The 21,425-nt window shown below is 39.8% G+C and overlaps 1 protein-coding gene across 4 annotated transcripts in view; it reads left to right on the top strand.

Moving 5' to 3' along the window:
* Nucleotides 1-333: 333 nt before the first annotated feature.
* The window catches only part of arhgap39 (Rho GTPase activating protein 39), a 52,018-nt gene continuing 30,926 nt past the window's right edge, over nucleotides 334-21,425 (top strand). For 3 of the 4 annotated variants that reach the window (XM_055024095.1, XM_055024096.1, XM_055024097.1), the window contains exons 1-2: nucleotides 335-489; nucleotides 17,430-17,846. In XM_055024095.1, the coding sequence (XP_054880070.1) occupies nucleotides 479-489; nucleotides 17,430-17,846 (428 nt within the window). In that variant the 5' untranslated portion in view covers nucleotides 335-478. Of the gene's footprint in view, nucleotides 490-17,429; nucleotides 17,847-21,425 lie in introns of all 4 variants that reach the window. The other variant, XM_055024098.1, reaches the window with a different exon arrangement.

A 21,425-nucleotide genomic window follows, 5' to 3' on the forward strand; every position in this document is an offset into this window, starting at 1 on the left:
GCCAGAGGCAGCAGCACCGCCCGACCCCACCACGGACAAGGGTGTTAGAAAATGCATGTATGGAGGCTCTGCCACTGGGCAGGTAAAATGGTCATCCGATCATTTGAATTTGTAATTACTACAGACAGATTCTGTATCCCACCATATCCAGATGGTGGGATATTACTCCATTTACACTGTAAGTATGACGAACAATTTCACTGCTCATATTCACGTTAAATCTGTAGATTTTTATAGGTTAACCGACTATACAAAAGATAAACATACAAAAACAGTTAGATCTCCTATGACACACTAGAATCATGTCTATGTTGGAAAAGCTCTTACTTTGAAAGTATCCAATGGATGTTGCGTAGTTACCGCCATTGCCTTGACGCTGGTCTCGGAGCAGCGAGTCCCTGACTGCGGCTACCACATTTCAGCAATATGGAGGGCGTTTTATACCTTCTCGTTGGTTCATTTTAGGAGCGGAGGGAAGATGGCAGAGAGGTGAGTGTGTCCACGCGCCTGTAGATCAAAGGGAAAACGCGGCGGCTCGCGGCAGCCTCCCGGCACCCTGACTGGATCTTCTTGATTGAATCGCTTTTTTGTCGTGAATTGTTTTTGGTAAAAAGACAAAAAAATTAAAAAAAAAACCCAAAACGACCGTATCTGTTCATTCCGGGCCGTTTCACTGCTTCGGGCTGTTGTTGTTGGGGTTTTATCCAGTGGCCTGGCGGTAATGACGCACAGGCACCTGTCGGTACGAGCTCTGCCTGCTTCCCTAACCTGATGCTAGCAGCGAGTGGACCGAGCTCTGGCATTATCCTGGTCCTCCTCGCAGCATCCTCATGATGGAGGGAGGCGCCTCCCATGCAGGAGCGCAGGGGATGAAGCAGCTGCCTGAAACTGCTCTGTGGGTGTCTGGATACTGTCTGTCTGTCTGTCGATCTAATGCACACAGAAGCGGGGCGTTTTTGGTTTTGCTGAAGTCATGTCATCACAACATGTGGAAAATTGATAAAGCATCATGAAGGAATGTTGTAAAGTTAACCATGACGCTCTGGCGGTTCAGACCGGTGTCAAATGGATTATCATGTGGCATGTAATCATGTTGAACATCATGGACACTTAAGAGGAGGGGCTGGTTCAGATCTCTGTCTCATCATTAGACAAAGGCTGTTTCCTCACTGCACAGTTCTCTGTTAAAATCAGTGGCAAGTAAATGACTGCTTCCTTATGGAAATCACTGCTGCAGGTGAGCTGTGGACTATTATTCAAATGCAACCATGTTTGTCAGAGAGCTTAGCAGTGAGTCCCATTCTTCATTCACTCATGTTTCCCGCGAATCATCACTCTCAGGTGCAGCACAACATTTTCTGGAGAGCCAGTTGGACCTTGCAGGATCTTCTGACATTTATGTAACTTTGTTGGGAAACAAAGCAAGTTACTGACATACAATTTAACTTTCCTTTTGTACAAGTGTGGTGGTATGAGCAGAAATTGCTTTGATGATGACAAATCACCAATGGAACAAAGTGCTAACTATACAGGTATATTCCCAAAATCAAAGCCTATTGCAACCTGGATTCTTGTTATGGGTTCTGTTGTGCATTTCTGGATCGAAATCCAGTTTTTTCTTAAAAATTTCCAGTATTTTACTTACAAACTAGTCGGTTTTATCAATTAATCCTAAATAAAATAGTTTGCCATAATTCTTATTCCTTCTGATGGAGCTCAATAAATACAGGATGCTGTCAGGGCACCAAGGCAGTCCACTGTGTTTTTGTATTAAAAAATGTAAAAATATTACTCGGTAATTATATGTTACAGAAAAACATGGCCAGTGAAATGCGGTCTCAACCCACAATTGGTCTTAAAAACAACAAAATCAAAAAATACAATTAAAATGAATATTAATTATTTGGACCTTTGTTGAATCTAAATGAAGTCAGTGGCTCCAGAAGGCCCCCCAGGGCTTCAGGGGCCCAAAATGCTAATATTTTAACACAGACCACATTTGTTTATTGAGATTATCAGTGATGGTAAATTTGATTGAATGGTTTCAACATGCATAAATTAAAAGATTTTAAATTGTTTAACATTTAAATGTAAAATTTAAGGAGCTGGCAAGTTTACTTTAAAAAAGTTCAAAAAACAATAGACTCTTTTCACATGACGTCAGACAACAGCCATTATGACTCTATGCAGTGTATCTTTAGTACACTATGCAGTGTATCTTTAGTACACTGCATAGTGTACTAAAGATACACTATGCAGGGGATATGTTTAAAGTTCAGGACAAGTCTTGTTCCCCCAAACACCTAAACTGATACTAAAACATATTCAGGTTTACAGCAGGCAAACAGGTCCAAATGGATCATAATAGTCATACAGACTAACAAAACTCCTAAAAAAATATGACCTTAAAATGAATAAAAAGAATAAAAAGAACATTTCTGTCTTTTTTCTGTACAAATGAAAAAAGACAGAATGTGTGGAGTTCATGCAGTTTCTGGACTCTAGAGCACAATTTAAAGATATATCACCATCTGCAAACAAATTTTCTTCATCAACGTAATCTAAACTGCACAAATTATTCTCTGAATGATACCTCTTTGATTATGAAGGTACGTGTTTTGTTTTTTTCTAGTTGTTAGTTGCTAAGATAGCAATAGTAATTTGTTAGCTGGCTAACATTACATACCCTTTCTGTTTTGGAAATAGAATGTATTTAGGCTCTAATTTTAATCAGATTCTTATAGTATAGACTGGGTTTGCCAACTGTCAAGTGCAATGCATGATCATAAATATCCTGTATTACCCCCTTCCCCACTTCTTAGGCTGGTTTCACCTCTCACTCAGTAGCGACATTATCCCTAGTCTCAAGTCCAAAACCTGACAGTTATGCCACACAGCCGCTACTCCACCATGTCCTGAGAAGTGAAACTTGCTAAGATAGAGACATGAGTCGGAAGACGCTCATCCCAGGCTGAACAGCTCTGGTGAGGATGAAAGGCGCACATTCATTGAACAATACAATAAATGTTCTCTGAAAAAAATGTATATATATATATAAAATCAAAAAAAAAAAAAAATTCCCTTCTCACCCACCGCGGGTGGTTCTTATCCTCTGAGCTCGGGTCCTCTACCAGAGGCCTGGGAGCTTGAGGGTCCTGCAGTATCTTGGCTGTGCCAAGGACTGCTGCACATTTCTGGACTGAGATGTCTGATGTTGTTCCTGGGATCTGTTGTAGCCACTGCTCCAGTTTGGGGGTTACTGCCCCGAGGGCCCCGATGACCACAGGCACCACTGTGGTCTTCACCTTCCAGGCCCTCTCCAGTTCTTCCCTGAGGCCCTGGTATTTCTCCAGTTTCTCATGCTCCTTTTTCCTGATGTTGCAATCACTTGGTATTGCTACATCTACCACAACGGCTTTCCTCTGATGTTTATCCACTACGACAATGTCTGGTTGGTTCGCCATTACCATTTTGTCTGTCTGGATCTGGAAGTCCCACAGGATCTTAGCTCTGGCGTTCTCCACCACCTTTGGGGGTGTTTCCCACTTTGATCTCGGGGTTTCCAGTCCATGTTCTGCACAGATGTTTCTGTACACTATGCCTGCCACTTGGTTATGTCGTTCCATGTACGCTTTCCCTGCCAATATTTTGCACCCTGCTGTGATGTGCTGGACTGTCTCAGGGGCCTCCTTGCACAACCTACACCTTGGGTCTTGTCTGGTGTGGTAGATCTGGGCCTCTATTGCTCTGGTGTTTAGGGCCTGTTCCTGGGCGGCCAGGATGAGGGCCTCTGTGCTGTCCTTGAGTCCAGCTTTTTCCAGCCATTGATAGGATTTACTGATATCAGCCACTTGGGTTATTTGCTGGTGGTACATCTCATGTAGGGGCTTGTCCTCCCATGATGGTATCTCTGGCACCTCAACCTCTGTTCCCTGTTGTCTGAGACATTCACTGAGCACATTGTCTGTTGAGGCTTTGTCCCTGATGTATTTATGGATCTTAGTTGTTTCGTCCTGGACAGTGGTTCTCACACTCACTAGTCCTCTGCCTCCTTCCTTGCGGCTCGTGTACAGTTTCAGGGTGCTGGATTTGGGATGGAACCCTCCATGCATTGTTTTTTTTCCAACAATATTTTTATTTTAGATTTTTTTCCTTTTTACACATACAACTGCCTTAAACAAATACAAACAAGACTAACAAGCACCCTCTTGGTTACATATGTATCTGCATATATCTTTTTTTTTTTTAAGTTCACATGAAGCGTAGTCCACTGTTGAGGCTTCTTTGTTTGACATTCCATTTCAACGTTAAATTCGACTTTAACTGACAGTTCTATCTTGTGACAAGTCCATTCCTTCAACAAAATTCCAGAAGGATCTCCAAGCGTTTTCAAAGAGTTCACTTTTCCCTTTTTGGAGATACGTAATCCGTTCCAGTGGCAAAGTTTTCAGCATTTGTCTGATCCATTGGATTGTCCCTGGCCTTGAAGTGTTCTTCCAGAAAAGTGCTATCAGTCTTTTGGCTTGAAGTAAACAGACATCAATTAACAACTGTTCACATTTGGTAAATACATTATTTCTTGGATACAAACCTAAAATTAGAAAACCCGGATCCAGTGCGACATCCTTTGAGATAAGAACTTTTATAATATTGATTATTTCTTTCCAAAATTTTGAATTTCCCTACATTCCCATATACAATGAAACCAAGTCCCTTTGTCTTCCAAACATTTTATGCATATGTCTGGTATATTAGAGTTGAACTGATATAATTTACTTGGTGTAATATATGTTCGCATTAACCATTTGTATTGTAGTAATCTTAAACGTGAATTAATTGTTTGTTTCTGAGCTCTTATACAAACACGTTGCCATTCTGCCATCGTTAGGTTTACACCTAAATCTATTTTCCAGGCTTCTAATTTCCACTTAGAGTCCTCTGGGGAGTTCGAAACTATAAAACTGTAGAATTCTGAAATCGCTCCTTTATTTGTGCCATCTTTGCTAATAATTTGTTCTAGTTGGGATTTTGGTGGCTTTATCAAATCTTTGGATTTTGTTCTAATATAACTCCTGAGCTGAAGGTATTTAAAAAAGTATTTTCTATTTATATTAAATTTCTGCCCGGGTTCTTCAAAGGACATCATATGAATTGAATTTGGTTGATACAGATCCTGAACACTATTTATTTCTTTCGTGGCCCATTTTTTAAATACAGCATCCGCTCTTCCAGGAGTAAAATCTTGATTTCCCCATATTGGAGTAAATTGTGACAGTGTAATTGGTTCCTTTGTAAACTTCTTTATATCGTACCATATTTTGATCATGTTTTTAACAATAGGGTTATCTGTTTTCACCAACAATCCTGGGCCAGAATCAGAAAAAATATATAAAGGTAAGGGTGGATTTACTGATTTAGATTCCATTTCTACCCATTGAGGGACATCCCTGGCATTAAAGTAATATCTAATAGTCCTAAGTTGGGCTGCCCAGTAATACCACTTCAAATTTGGACACCCTAATCCTCCCTCTTTGTGTGGTAACTGTAGGAGCGACATTCTAACCCTGGGCTGTTTATTTTGCCACAAAAACCCAGTAACTGCCTTCCTAAGAGTATTAAACCAATTTACAGGAGGCGGCAGGGGCACATTCTGAAACAAATACAATATTTTTGGAAGTATATTCATTTTGTAGGAGTTGATCCTGCCAATCAGTGAAAAGGGAAGGGGCATCCATCTATTGAAATTTTCAGTGATCTCTTTCGTTAAACGTTCATAGTTCTTTTTTATAATCATGTCTACATTTGGAGTTATGTCGATTCCTAAATATGTGAATTCTTTAACAATCCTGAATTCTAAGCTCCTTTCTGGGGGCATTTCTTTTCCGTCCAACTTTAATAGGGAAGATTTAGCTTTATTTATATTATACCCTGAAATATGACCATATTCCCCTATTAACTCCAGTAAGCTTGGAATAGATTTTTTTAAGTTTGAAATAAACAGAATGACGTCATCTGCATAAAGTGAAATTTTGTGTTCTATTTGTTTAATTGTAATGCCTGTTATAGAATTATGAGATCTTACAGCTATAGCAAGTGGCTCCATTGCCAATGTAAATAACAAGGGAGATAAAGGACATCCTTGACGACATCCTCGCTTAATAACAATTGGCTTAGACACATTTCTATTTAATATTTCTGCAGTAGGATTTGAATATAGAAAATGCACCCATTTTTTAAAATTATTTCCATAACCAAAACGGTTTAAAATATTGAAAAGGTAGGGCCATTCAACATGGTCGAACGCCTTCTTGGCATCCAAAGAAAGGAATGCAGCTCCTGACTTAACATCCATCTCTAGTATAATATTTAGAAGTCTCCTTACATTGTGTAGACCGTGCCGACCCAAGAAAAAGCCATTCTGATCTCTATGTATCACTGAAGGAAGTGAGTCTTGTAAACGCATTGCAAGTAATTTACAGAGTATTTTTAAATCAGCATTAAGCAGGCTTATTGGCCTCATGTTTTCACATTTATTACTGGGCTTTCCTGGTTTGGGTAATACAATGGCGGCCTACCAAATCATAGATTTTGGTAGGCCGCCATTACTGTAGGCCTCCCGAAACATCTCTAAGATAGGCCTTATTAACTGTTTTTTGAATGTTTTATAAAAATCTGAAGGGAACCCATCAGGCCCCGCTTTCTTTCCCATCTTCATGCGATCAATAACTCTTCCCAGTTCTTCTTCTGTAATTTCAGCATCCAGTTGGTCTCTATAGCCTTCATCTATCGAGGGGATATCTAGTTTATTTAAAAATAAGTTATGCTCTTGAATATTGGAGGTATTTTTAGAATCGTATAGCTTTTCATAGTATTTTCTGAACTCCTCATTTATTTTGAATGGGTCTACTAATGTTTCCCCTTTACCATTAATAAGAGATGTTATGTTTTTTTGCACTTCCAGTTGTTTAATTTGCCAAGCTAAAAGTTTTCCTTGTTTTTCTTCTTGTTCATAGAAAGATTGATTTAGTCTTAATAAACTAGAGGCTGCTCTTTCTGCAGATTCTTTTTCATATTGTGCCTTTAATATCAGCAATTCTTTTTCTTTTTCTATATTGCCATTTCTAAAAATGTGTTGTTCTAGTAATTTAATCTTAGATTCTAATTGTCTATTCTTGCATCGTTCTTTAGATTTTGAAGCAGTGTAACTGATTATATAGCCTCTCAAGCATGCCTTAAAAGCATCCCATTTTATACAGGCTGAAGTTTGTGTGGTATTGATACTGAAATATTCATCAATTTTCTCTCCAACATATTTAAGGAATTTTTCATCCTTCAGCCATTTCTGGTGTAAGCACCATCTAGGAGGATCCCTCCACCGGTTGTTAATTGAATATAATAAGTTACAGGGAGCATGATCTGATATTAAAATGCTATCATAGCTACACTCAGGTATATTTAAAAGTAGTTCTTTTGAAGTCAAAAAATAATCTATGCGTGAATATGTTTTAAATGTTTTTGAATGACATGAGTAGATTGTTCCGGTAGGTTTAAAATATCTCCATATCTCTACTAAGTTTAATTCTTTCATGAAATTACATATTGTTTCCCTACTCCTGATGTGAGTTTGGTCAGCACCTGAAGCCCTATCTAGAGCGGGGTCCAGAACACAGTTCCAGTCTCCCCCTATAATGTATTTACCTGTCAGCGCTGAAAGGGTTAGAAAGAAGTTGGTATAGAAAGCATCATCGTCAGAATTGGGACCATATAAATTTACCAGGTTCAGCGTTTCATGTAACATGGATCCCTGGATAACCAGATATCTCCCTGATTTGTCTCTAATAACATTGGTCACCTGAAATGGAACAGATTTATGAATTAGGATCATCACTCCCCTGGCTCTTGATGTAAATGGAGCTACATATACATCCCCTTGCCACCTTCTACGCACCTTCAAACTTTCTTCTTCTAACAGATGTGTCTCTTGTAAAAAAAACTATTTCAGAATTTAGATCCTTCAGTTTGTTCATGACTTGCTTAATTTTCCTTGTTTTTTGTAAGCCTCTACAGTTCCAGGATGTACATTTAATTTCTGTCTTCTGCATCATGTCAACTCAAACAGCACTGATGCGCTAACTTCACCCATATGTCCAAGAGGAGCAACAAACATAACTGAACAAATAACACACATCCACAAACTGTGAATTACACGAACAAACAAAACCCAGTTCCTAACTAAATGGTCAGGCCCACCCACTGTTTTGCTTCCAACCGTAAACATGTATAGATCTTATGATCTACTCCCTTAATACTTGTACTGTATCTGACCTTCCCCTGCTTTGTAACAGTTCAATTATCCCTATACATTAGCGGCGCTCTTTAGTGTGTATAACATAAGCAGAACATCTTAACATAATAATGAACATTGCAATTTAAGGTACAGACTATAAAGGCGTGTATCTTCCTTTTATACGATGTAGACATACTCTAACAAAAGGATATATTTCAATAAGCGACCTCCAACCCTCAGTGCTGCAACCATATCGTTACTCCGTTACACTTATCTGTCCCTTCTGAATCCGGTCAATGAACGCTTGAGTCTCTGCCGGTGTGTTGAACTTGAATGTTTCTCCTTGGTACGTTAGCAGTAGTTTAGCTGGAGGGATGATGCCGTGTCTCAGCTTGAGCTCACGGAGCTGCTTGCGGACTCCATCGTACTGCTTACGCTGCTGATGTATCTCCGTAGCGACATCCATGTAGAACCTCACCCGTTGATTTTTGTAGAAGATATCCGTCTTTGCTTTACTTGCTTTGAATATCATATCTTTTTGTTTATAGTTGAGGAACCGCATGATTACCGTTCTTGGGGGTGCTTCTGCAGTCCTTTTCGGGCCAATGCGATAAGCTCTTTCCAGGGTCAGCGGGTTTCTCAGGAGAGGCAGCTCCAACACTTCAGGCAACCAGCTTTCCAAAAAACCGCAGGCGTCTGACCCCTATGCGCCTTCGGGGAGGTTCACCAATCTAAGGTTGTTAAGGCGAGATCTTGTTTCCATGTCAGCTATTTTTTCCTCCATTAATTTCTTCGTTTCCTCCAAGTACTTAACTTTGTTCATTAACGCCATTTGCTCGTCCTCCATTGTGGACAGGCGTTCCTCTGCTTGCGTCAAACGTTTCGTACATTCACCCACGTCTTTCCTCACTGCTTCTATGGCTGTCATAACACCATCAAATCTTCCAGAAATCTCAGATTTTAAGCTTGCTATCGCTCCAAGTATACCCGTAGTGTCCCCGCGAGAGGTATTCATCTCACCGCTGTTGGTTGCTAGGTCTTTATCAGCGCCTTTGTTGCTGCACGGCTCCTTGCTAGCTTTATTGCTAAGCTCCACGTTTTGTGGACCGAAGTCCGTTAGCTTGGATTGCGTAGCTATTTTAGACTTATCTTTGTTTGGTCTTCCAGGTCCTGGCATTGTGTCCCTCAACTTGAACTTAGTCGCCGCTATTGTAGCGTCCAGTAATTATTTTAAAAGGGAATTTTCAGGATTTTTGTCAGGAGCAGTGTCGAACGCGACCCTTTACGTTTTGGTCATACCCGGAAGTCCCTCCATGCATTGTTAGTAGTTTTCTAGTTTTAATATCTGTGGCTTTTATCTCCTCCTTTGGCCAGCTGATTATTCCAGCAGGGTATCTGATTACTGGCAGGGCATAGCTGTTTATCGCAGGGATTTTGTTCTTGCCATTGAGCTGGCTTCTCAGGACTTGCCTTATTCGTTGGAGGTATTTAGCTGTGGCTCTTTTCCTTGTGACCTCATCGAGGTTGCCATTTGCTTATGGTAGGTACTTGTAACTGTCCTCTATGTCATCCGCACAGATCATATGCGGAAGACCTTCCCCCTCTTTGTGATCAGCCGACCACATTTCTCTAGTCCGAATGACATCCCGATGTCAGTGCTGTAGGTCCTGAGGTGTGGATCAGTGAGTCGATGTCTCGCTCACTCTTGGCATACAGCTTGATGTCATCCATGTAGAGAAGGTCACTGATGTTGGCCCCATTTTTGAGTCGGTATCCGTAACCAGTCTTGCTGATAATAAAAAAAAACACTCAAAGACCGACTGACTAGCAGAGCAGGAGTTTAAATGAGCTAATCAATCACCGCTGTGTTCATGAGAAGCGTATTAATAATTGAGAAATAAATATAAAGCCTGGAAACCTGACATTGTAACGGACTGAATGTTATGTTTTTAATGTAATCTCTGCTCAGCTTGTGGGGCGCAGGCGGTTGCCACGGAAATGCATGTGCTAAAAACAATAAAAGGAGAGAGTAAAAAGGTGCAAGTGGTTTTGAGTTGATCACCTGTTTGGGTTGTTTCACCTTTGTTGACCTTTGCTGTGGTTCATCACAGCCGCTGCAGTTTCTGAATGTTCAATAAACGACAAACTTGGACTAATGACCTCACTTGTTTGCAGTAAATGTCACAACAAACATCAAATAGGACAAATATATTTGATTAAGTTTTACAAACATCATGATAATTATGTGAAATTAAATTAATTATATTCCAAATTCAGAAGATTTGCCTTTGCAGTGCTCTTTGGTTCCTCCCTATCAGTCTGTAGTTTCTCATATTGACGTCATCAAACCAAAGTTCAAATCTACCATAACTGACTGACTCCTGCTGGCCTCCTGTTTGCAACCAGCTTCTGACTGAGAAACCAGTAACTTCAGAATCTTACTGAGGAAGAAACTGTATTACTATATTATCACTTTATCGTTTTTGATGTAACTGATGTATTTTCGTATAGAAAATGAGTCAATAGGATTTAATTTACAATTTTTATGTCTTCGTATCATGAGGTAGATCTCAGCTGGCTGGTGAGAGAAAAAGTAGATCTTGGTCTCAAAGATCCCCAAAACTGCAAGTGACTGAACTGAGGAAAAAACATAAAAAGAGATGGTTTTGTGATGATTTCCTGATATATTTAGCTTGAGCGGCCTTTTCTTATGGGTGATATTAGGTAATGGTTTCCCTTTTAAAGGTGAGACTGAACGGGACGGAAAGCCTTATGGTTTTAATCTGGGCTTGTTGAACTATAAAATTTTGCTCACATCCCGAGTCAACGAGGGCAGAGAGGGTTTAAGGAGTCATTATTAAACAATATTTCAGTCAGGAGCAACAAACGGGGAGATGATGTGATGCATTTATGGTCCATCAGTTTTCCCACTCCAGAAAACCTGTAGGTTTGGGCGAAAAGGACAGGAAGGAATGTAATGGTCTGATGTTCCACAATAGATGCACTGGTTAAGTTCCCTATGTTGCTGCCGTTCTTCCAGTGTAAACCGACCTGCATAGGATCCGGCTCTGGAGGTGAGGCCCTTGGTGAGGGCAAGTGTGACAACTTCTGGGCAGGAAAAAAGAAACCCTGGCAGGCTGCCTCTCATTTCTTTAGCTCCTCCTTTCCCTAAGGGGGTTGTCAAAACGAGTAGTGAGGGCTATAAGTTCATTCCATAGTGCGGCTCATCTGAAGGTGCTAACTTGTCTTTTATCGGTTCATTTAATTCGCTTTTAAGTGCACCACTGTTCCAATCGGAGGCTGCTGCAAGGGTACCCAATAGAGAAGTCTGCAACTGTTCTCTGCCCCTGCTTTAATGCCTGGTCGACTGTGTGGCCAAATACTAATTTAAACTCATCAATGAATTCAGAAAAGAAACACCCAAAATCACAATTTGGGTCATCAAATCGTGCCTCCACCCACTTCAACGCTTTGCCTATGAGCAAACCGATAATGAAAGAAATCTTAGAATTGTCATGGGTGTAGAACTGCGTAGAACGACTGAAAGCATGAGAACACTGGATTAGAAATCCTTCGCAATCACCTGTCTTCCCGGAGAATTTGTCGGGACTGAGGGCCCTGATATCCTGGGCTGAAATTGTCCGCCGCACGGTAGGTGAAGCCGCTGGGATGGATGGTGCAGGTAGTAGGTCTTGGAACAACCTGACTAGATGATCCAAGCGTGGATTAGGAGCATCTTGCTTTTTGCTCAGGTCATGAAACTACTAGGGAATGCTGAACCAAAGACGCTCTCTACTGATCAGCTTGAAGGGTTTATTTACAGTCAGATAAGAAAATGTGTTGTGGAGGTGCAGGCAGAAATCTCAAGTCTGGAATGAAGCGGGGACGCAGCTGGTGGGTTCAGTGGGTCTCAAGACGCGGGACGGCCTGTCTGTGAGGGTCGCCGGACCGACATGGGCGAGCAGCAGTAGGTTCAGGGTCAAACTGAAACCTCTCAGAAAGTACTTCAACGATCCGAGCCTCATGGTTGGAATCACAAGGCTGCAACACTCCGACGACAAAGTGCAGGAAACCAGCTCCTCTTTTACTCCTGCTGATGAACCACAGAAGTGCCAAAGCGCACCTTGGGAGAAGGCTATGCCCACCGAGCTCATATACGCCACCTAGAAAGGAACCAGAGGAGCTGCCGAAGCCGCAGAACCTGACAAATGGTTATGATGAAATATTAAAGAATTTCGTAGACATGCATGAAAGAATCAAGGCAGCGCTCCAGTCTGTTTTTGATGAGTGAATTGCATGTTGTAAATCTCAGAAAGACAATTTTACAAAAATATTGGCCCTTTCTCATTGTGAACATTGAATCACAATGACATTCAATATTCTCATTGTTTTGTTGACATAGTTGTTTCCAGTTTGTAGTGCTCAGTTGAAACCTGAGTTTTATCCCAACGTGTGTATTCAAGAAATCTCATCACATTAATGCAGCAGCATCTATAAGACCATGTATGTGTGACCTATGTGGATCTGATGGCTTCTTTTCATGTGGCAATGAACGACAAGGAGCTCAAGCTGGCATTAGTTGTTTTTCTTTAATTCTCCATGTGTATTTCATACAATGGGTGTCGAAGTAAGGTCAGTGTCTGGCATAAAACAAGCTCCTTGTCAGTGATCCTCATGGCTCTGAGGATTACCCATATTACAGTAATCACAATAAAATTATTGAAAATTACAGTGATCACATAGTGGATTTTATTTACATTAAAGGAACAACCAGTTTCTTTTTCAAAGAAAGTAAGGCAATCAAATAAAATCCTCTGAAAAATAAAATGAAATCCTGGCATCTTATTTACTGGATGACATTGTTGTATTTTAGTTTATTTAAACTTGCATCTTGTAGAAATGCAGAAACATAAATAAACCATATCTTTAAACAAAATTGTTAATATAAAACTCAGCCATATGTTAACTATCTGATACAAGAGATTTGGTACAACATACCTGCATTTCACATAATAGGCATGGAGGTAAGGTCAGTCAATAGTGTTACTGTGTGGGAAGTTCCCACTACACTTTCTCACAAACTAAACATTTCTAAAACACGACAGAAACGACGTAATAACAGATCTAGCGTGACCTAAATTTAACATATTTCAATAATATGCAAAAATGAAAACCATAAACATATTTTATAAAATGCAGAAATTATATTTCTTTATTACAAAGCAGACACATTACCTCGTCAGTGATCCTCATGGCTCTAAGGATAATACTTTCTAAGGTGAATGCAATACAACTTTTTACCAGCAGATGGTGCATTTTAGCAGGACTTAACCTGAACCGTTTTAACTGTTACACATGATATTCATGGAAAGACTGATTGATGGTTTGTAATAATTCTGTAAATGGCAGATACTCACCTGCCAATGGTTTCTTGTGTTCTGCACAAGAAACCATTCATGTGCAGAACACAAGGACAAAGCAAGTGCATAAGCCATGGTTGCTAGGAGACAATGCCCTCTATGTCTTTTGTCTTTAGGATGCTGTAGCACTAAGTTCCACAACACACACACACACACACACACACACCCTGCAGAGCAGACTGACATCCAAATGAAAAGGTTGTCCAATATCCAGACTGACAGCAGATACAGAAGCATATAGAACAATTGCTTGCTTTAGATAATACCTGTTAGGATCGTTAGTCGTTCATGAGTTTAAAAGGATCCAGATTAGTTGAACATGTTGGCCAAAGTTGTCTGCCTATATATATATATATATATATATATATATATATATATATATTATATATATATATATATATATATATATATATATATATATATATATATCAGTCAACCAGCCAGCCAGGTTGACACTCCAGCATAACTTGACCAGAAGTTGGTAAATGCACATTTTAAGGAACTACATTATGTGCACAATTATTATAGAATAGAATAAATACAAAATGTGTAAAACATATATATATACCTAAGAGTATGATGGATCCATAGGCGTAAGTCCAAGGAGGGTCCAGAGGTCAGGGGGTCTGGAATTGTTGTGCCCCTCCTCCCCAAATAAAAGAAAAATAAGTGAAGGATCATCAACAGCAGTGCTGAACACAGGCTCAGAGCCACTGAAGTGAGGAGCTAGCTGTTAGCTGTTAGCTGTGGCTCTGCAGCACAAACATAAAACCCTCCAGTAAGTAAATACTTCAAGCAAAAGACATATAAACATTTTATTTACTTTCACTGTTTAATAAGAAGAAACATATTAACAATAAAAATCAGACTCGCTATTTTATTACTTTGGCTGAATTATGAGCAAAACTGCTACACTGCTTTCATAGGCTCAGGGTTTTTTTTGTCAAAAGTAGCAAACATCTTATTTACATTTAGCTCTTTAACTTTTAGTTAGAAGAGTTTGAAGTGGGAGGGAGGGACTGAGCAAGTGGACCCGGCTCAGTGTGGGAGCCGAGAACAGAAGAAAGAACAAATAGAAAAAAGAAAGCTTTGCCTTTATTTCTCACTATCCATCCATTTTCTAAAATCCTTGTCCCTAGTGGGTACGGGAGCCTTTAAAATCACAAAATAGAATCTGAATATTTTTCTATATAAACCCTATTGGTTTAAGTGTTAAATTTAAGTTATAATACTCCCCAGATATTCATTTCTATCTACCTGTTGTTTCTCCATCAACATGACATATCAAAACTAAAAAGGCTTAAAAATAAAGCAACTTAACAAGTTATAATTTAAATAGACCATAACTTGTATTGGGAGCCATTTCAATAAATCAATGTTTATGAGGAATTTCATTAAGAGCAATCTTGGCCACACAAGCAGACCTACTTGGACTTCAGTGTATTGACATGTTCTGAGTTTGGTTGTGTTCCAGTGTAAACACTTAAGGAATCTGGTTCTGTGTGCTGCTGGAGGAAGGTTGTCATTTGTGTGTGAGCCCTCTGCAGCTGCTGCTATTTTTAGTGTGGTTGTTGAGAGGTCCACATGATCTCAGCAGATCTGGGAAGCTCTGCAGAGACCAGAGCAGCACCAGCCCTGGTGCAGGCTGACCAAGAGTTGGGGACAAAAGCAATATTCGGATCGAATAATAATCTTTAGTGTAGAGTGGAATCTCCATTTTCTGAGTGTAGCATCTATTATACGTTCATACATTTTTTTGTAGGAGTGCACCAACTTCAGTTTTCTGGAAGATCGCCGATCTTTTAAAAAGCTTAACCTGCCGATTCCAATTTTAACCAAACCAATTTTGGTCATCAGTTGAACTGAGTCTACCGGATTACCAAGTTATGGTATCTTGGTAAAGGGAACACTTGTGAGATTTGTTTAGATGCCTCAATATCATTATATTTGTCAGTGAAGATGATATACAGCACAAACAGAAATATTCAGGTTTGCCTTATAAAAAACACTTTTAGGTTGATTATTCCTTTGAGGATGATTCTAATGAAGCTCCAAGCCTCTATCAAATTATAGTATGATATATATGATATGCTAACGTGATCTCTGAAGATTTTACTTCACAAGGTGATGGAGAAAAAATGTTCATCAAGTAAAAACTGAGACTTTAATAAACAGGTCAGGTGAGGTCTTCAGGAAGAACAATTTGGCCTAATTTGGTTCAAATTGTGATTTATATCTTCTCATTTACAGTTATTTTATTTGTAAATCATCACTGATGTTCAATAAATCTAAAATAAAGAATTTTAGCTTTTTTTAATCAGAGCAGCAAAAAACAAAACTTGTGACCAAAAATATCTGCTATGTTGAGTTAGGCATATCCATCTCCAGTTTGTCTCCAAAAACAATGGGACCCACAAGTCATGACATTCCTTTTTGAGATCATGCATTGTGTCACCTGCACTTACTTTTACTTCTTAATTATTAGAGTGTTGGAGAATCGGAAGGTGCAAAACTCTTGATTATATAAGTAAACAAATAATACTCAGAGACGAGGCCTTTACTGCCAGCAACGACGGGTCGGGAGATTTATTATCACTTCCAAAAGTCTTTTCCTCAAAATCCCCCGTTCCTTATCAACAACCCTTTTTATGCACCTCCCTTTACACTACTAGTGTGTATGGGGGAAGTTTTGACTTATCCAGATAATTATTTTGGTTTGTGTCAAGAATCTTGGCTGCCCATGAACTGAGTGTGTCGGAGTTTCTCTGGAATAATCATGACCTCTTGATCTAAACATCTGGTCCACATTAGAACTGCCGAATAAGCCAATTAATCACAATTGTTGCTCTTATCTATCGAAACAGCTTACTTGCCAAATCATATTTTGTGCTTTGCATGCAAGGGAATCAGGTCATATTGACCTTAATGGCCCCAACAATCTTTCCGCAAAACCAACTCTAAAAAATATTTCCGCGATAACAAGAGCAATAGAATGAGACCATATGCACCAACTGTTGCCTTATCAGCAAATCACAGTCAGCACAATTGGTGTTGTTGATGACTAAAAATGGAAAATTAAATGCTTATTTAAGAGCTATTACTTATTTTAGAAAATACTGTTGTACGAAAATATATTTTCTCGAGAACAAACTGCAGAAGTAAGAAATTTTGTAACTCAAGTTTGTGGTAGAGATTTGTGTTGGCTCATGTCCTCCTCAACTCTGGGTAAAGCGTAATGACATGCATTTAGAACCTATGGAGTCTAAGCTTTTATTAGACGAGTATTTTGTCTGTTTACCTTGTGGTTTCATGACTTTGTAGTTAGTGGGTTGACATAGAGAAGATTTGTGAAGTTTGATATAATTAATAATAATAAATGATTAATTTATCATTCATTCATGTACGTTGTGTTCAGGGAAGCCATGCCAATTTTAGAGCCATGTTGAAGAGAGGCATAGCTCTCAAATTGAATGTGATGTGATACATCAAGTTTTTCATTCCCAAATGAAAAACTTGAGGACTGAAAGGGTTTTGTACAAAATGTCACAGTTTTCACATTTGGAAGCAAATTTTTGGTAAAGCTCTGAAATCAAATTTATTTAAGGTTCAAATAGCAGCAAAATTAGACAAAGTCTTGTTTCCTCAACAAAGATCTGGTTTTACATAGAGATGACACTCTTGTTTTGTCTGCTAAGAATTCCTCATGAATTCTCCTTCTGCAGGTTGGAGTGGGTGGAGATCATTGAACCCCGCACCAGGGAGCGTATGTATGCCAACCTACTGACAGGCGAGTGTGTGTGGGACCCCCCGCAGGGAGTTTGCATCAAGCGGACTGGTGAAAATCAGTGGTGGGAACTGTTTGACCCCAACACTTCTCGCTTCTACTACTACAATGCCTCCACCCAGCGAACAGTGTGGCACAGGCCTCAAGGATGTGACATCATCCCGTTAGCCAAGCTTCAGACCCTGAAGCAGCACACAGATGCCATTAATCCCCGCTCTACTGCTGGAGGGGAAGGGAGAGGATCTGCAGACAACAGCCCAGGACGTAACAGCGGGGTCAGCCGAGAAGGAAGCACTTCCTCCTCCCTGGACCAGGAGCTTTGTGAAAAGCAGAGCAGCAAAGATGAAGTAGAGAGGTAAGGCTGTGTGCTAGGAACTCTGCTCAATAGGAAAAAATACAATATCTGTATTTCAGATGAGCCCATCTCCCTTGTTTCTCTGTGAGTCTGTGCTCCTCTCATTCTTCTTTCTGGTTTTCCTCACAGACTCAAAAAGAACACCTGGCTGCTGTCCTTTAGTGCTCTGGGTTCTGCTTCTTATACCATCATATTGGCATTTTAAAACTATGCAGCCCTGAATGTTGTTGACATCATTCAGAAAGCCAGCATAAACTTCTTGAATCATTTGGGCCAAACTTACACTTATACATAATTTATTGTCATTGCACAAAGACATAATAGTGATATTGCAAACTGTTTTTCACACAGCACGTCTCTCTGTCTCACACACACGCACACTCTCAAACTGCCCCATCTATTAGATAATTACCATACTGTTCTTGATATGCACCTTTTCTTGTTTATAATAAAGAAACCTATGGGCAAATTCACAGTTATGGGGCTGCAGAGTTTTGTCTGGGACACTTGTGCATGCTGTTGATCAGGTTAACAATCAGAGTAAGACTTACGTGCAAAGCACTGAGAAAAATGCATATAACGCTGAAAAAAAATCTAATCACATAATGAATCACACTGTTATGTGATCTCTTATTCAGAACTTTTGAATTCTTTTACATTTTTGGCCCCTTTAATATCTCTGAGGCATGAAGATCACATCTACCAACAATCCTGCCATGGAGCCAGCACTGACTCCACCGGAGGTTATGCAAAATCTGATCCACCTGATGTAAATAAATTAACTTCCATCACTGAAGGAGTATATGCCACCTGCAATTCTCAAGAAGCAAAGATTGCTAGGCATTGCCTAGGATAAATGATTTTTGATGTTTTCATAAGTGACACAAGCTGAAGATGAACTCTGTTCACTTCACATTAAATTCAGCCAAACATGTGATCTTTATCAACAATTTTCCTTGAAAATGTTTCCCTCCTCAGTGTGTTACCGTCTTCCTCAGCATCCTGTCAGCTCTATCCTTTGCCCTCAGTATCTAACCTTTATGTCCTGTCAGCTGTTGCTGTGTGCAGTTACTGGTGGATGTTAGGTGATGGGGTCACATTGTCCTGTAAATGGCTTTTCCACAAGTAATACATTAAACACAAGATGGAAGCACCAGCCTGTTCAAGTCTATCATTTTATTAGATTTTTTTACTGATTGGACAAGAATAGAAAATTAGAGAGTTTGTCCTGGGCTCAAGGAGATCTAGATAATCCTTCAATATTCCCCTGACCCATTCACAACATTCTGATTTCTGGCTCTACAGCATAGAAAACAAGATAGAATAGAATAGAATTCAACTTTATTGTCATTGCACATATCACAAGTTCAAAGCAACAAAACGCGTTTTGCATCGATCCAGAAAATAAAAATGTATTACAAATGTACATGGTAACCTGTATATACGTATGCTTACAGTTTTAGCATATTTTAAAAAAAAAGAAAAAACTTCAAACTGGTGTAGCTAGCTAGTGTAAGTACTGTAGAAATTCTAAACAGGAGTAGATTATATAGTATATAGTATATACAGAAGTGACTAATATGTCAAAGTGCCTGGTAAATAAGTGATATATCAGTCCATGTGTTGTTGTGTATATGAGAATACAGCCATCGTTGTTATTTAGTCATTAGGGAGTGTGACACCTGTGGGAAAGAAGCTCTTCCAGTACTTGATGGCCCTAGTCCGTAGGTTCCTGTAGCGCCTCCTCCAGGGCATAAAGTTGAAGAGTGCCTGTGCTGCGTTACTGGAGTCTTTCATAATTTTCCAATCCCTTTTTAGACAGCGCTTCCTGTAGATCAGGGGAGCTCAAGTCCAGTCCTCGAGAGCTACTGTCCTGCAACTTTTAGATGCAGCCTTATTCCAACAGATCAGCTCTGAACAGGCCTGCTAACAAGCCATTCATTTGATTCAGGTGTGTTGGAGCAGAGACGCATCAGATAGTTGCAGGATGGTAGCTCTCCAGGACTGGGCTTCAGCACCCCTGCTGTAGATCAATCAATCAATCAAATTTTATTTGTATAGCACATTTCAGCAGCAAAGCATTTCAAAGTGCTTTAGGGACTTTTTAAAAGCCCATCTAGGGACAAGTGCTGCAAATTAGCTGTTGCTATTGCACTATAATGCAAATATGGGACTGCTGTTTTGTTCAGTTTGTCTATATCAATGTGTGTCTGTCCCTACCAAATAATCTTAAATAAATAAACCATCTGGTCGGAGGCAAAGCACCTCCAGTAACAAACTGATACGGTTGGTCAGGATGCTCTTAATGGTGCAGTGGTAAAAGTTCACCAGGATCTCTGAGGATAGTTGGTTCTTCCTCAGAGTCCTCAGAAAGAAGAGGTGTTGGTGAACCTTCCTGACCAGCTTGGAGCAGCTGGTTGTCCAGGTGAGAGCCTTGGAGAGGATTTGGGTTAAACTTGTAGCTGTTCACACACTCCACCACTGTCCCCTTGATGTGAATGGGTGAAATGTCTGTAAAACTGTTGTGCTCGTCAGTATGAATCCCTGCCACCTGCTCTAGCCCTCCTGTTTGAATGTGTATGTCTGTATGTTTGAAAACGAATAAAAATAAAGCATAAGATGAAAAAATAACTTCACAGTATTCAAATCAGGAAGGAGTGATTGTCAAATAAGCAATATTCCTCTAAAAAGGCAAGAATGAAAGTTTGAAAAAGAGAACATTATAATGAATGTACAGAGCTACTCAAATGTGCTGTAAAATGTTGAAATAAATTGGACATGGTTAGAGGACAATAAGAAGGAATGGGGAAAAAAAACTAAACATAAGTTGATAGCAGAGCTCAGTGAAACCTAATCCTGTCCTAGTTTTTTTCCCTTTCACTCTAATGTGGGCATGACATGTGCAACTACGCAGACCCTCACACAGTGCCACTATTGAGGCCTAGACAAGAGGATTTGCCTGTGAGAGTATTTAGAATTGCAGGATGAATAAAGCAGCAATCGATTTCACACTTCTTTTTCCCTATCCTGAGTGACCCTCCTGCTCTGTAAGGGTGTTGGAGAAGTGGATCAGACAGACTCATTTATTGAGAAGGTCTGATGAAACTCGGTTCCGTTTGACTAAAGGCTAATATTCCAGTAGACTTAAATCTCTTACTGTTTTGCTTCTTAAATATTTTATTTTGTCTAAGTCTTAGTAAATTTGATGAGTGCTATGCATTATTTAAGAAGGCTGTATTTGTATCTTGGTCTTTCTTGGTTGTGACAGGGCTCTGCTGAGGCTGAAGCTGCCCCTTGCATGCTCAGGGCAGGCAGCCCCCTTTGCTCTGCAAGAAATCTGGAATTAGATACAATCTGTAGGCTGAATACAAGCCAGTGAACATCCTTGAAAGAACTCTGCTCTCTCCCGAAACACAGAGACACAAGACAAACAAACTGCTATGCAAACTCAAACTTGCATCTGAATTAAGTAAAATATCACTGGTAAAGTCAATATAAGTATTTACGGTCTGTAGGAGACATGGAGACATTCAAAGGTGGTGCTGACAGAAAGTGACCTGCTTGTGTTGGTGCCAAAGT

This window comes from Poeciliopsis prolifica, unplaced genomic scaffold (genome assembly GCF_027474105.1).
Source record: "Poeciliopsis prolifica strain line A6 unplaced genomic scaffold, Auburn_PproV2 SCAFFOLD115, whole genome shotgun sequence".
In the NCBI taxonomy this organism is placed as follows: domain Eukaryota; kingdom Metazoa; phylum Chordata; class Actinopteri; order Cyprinodontiformes; family Poeciliidae; genus Poeciliopsis; species Poeciliopsis prolifica.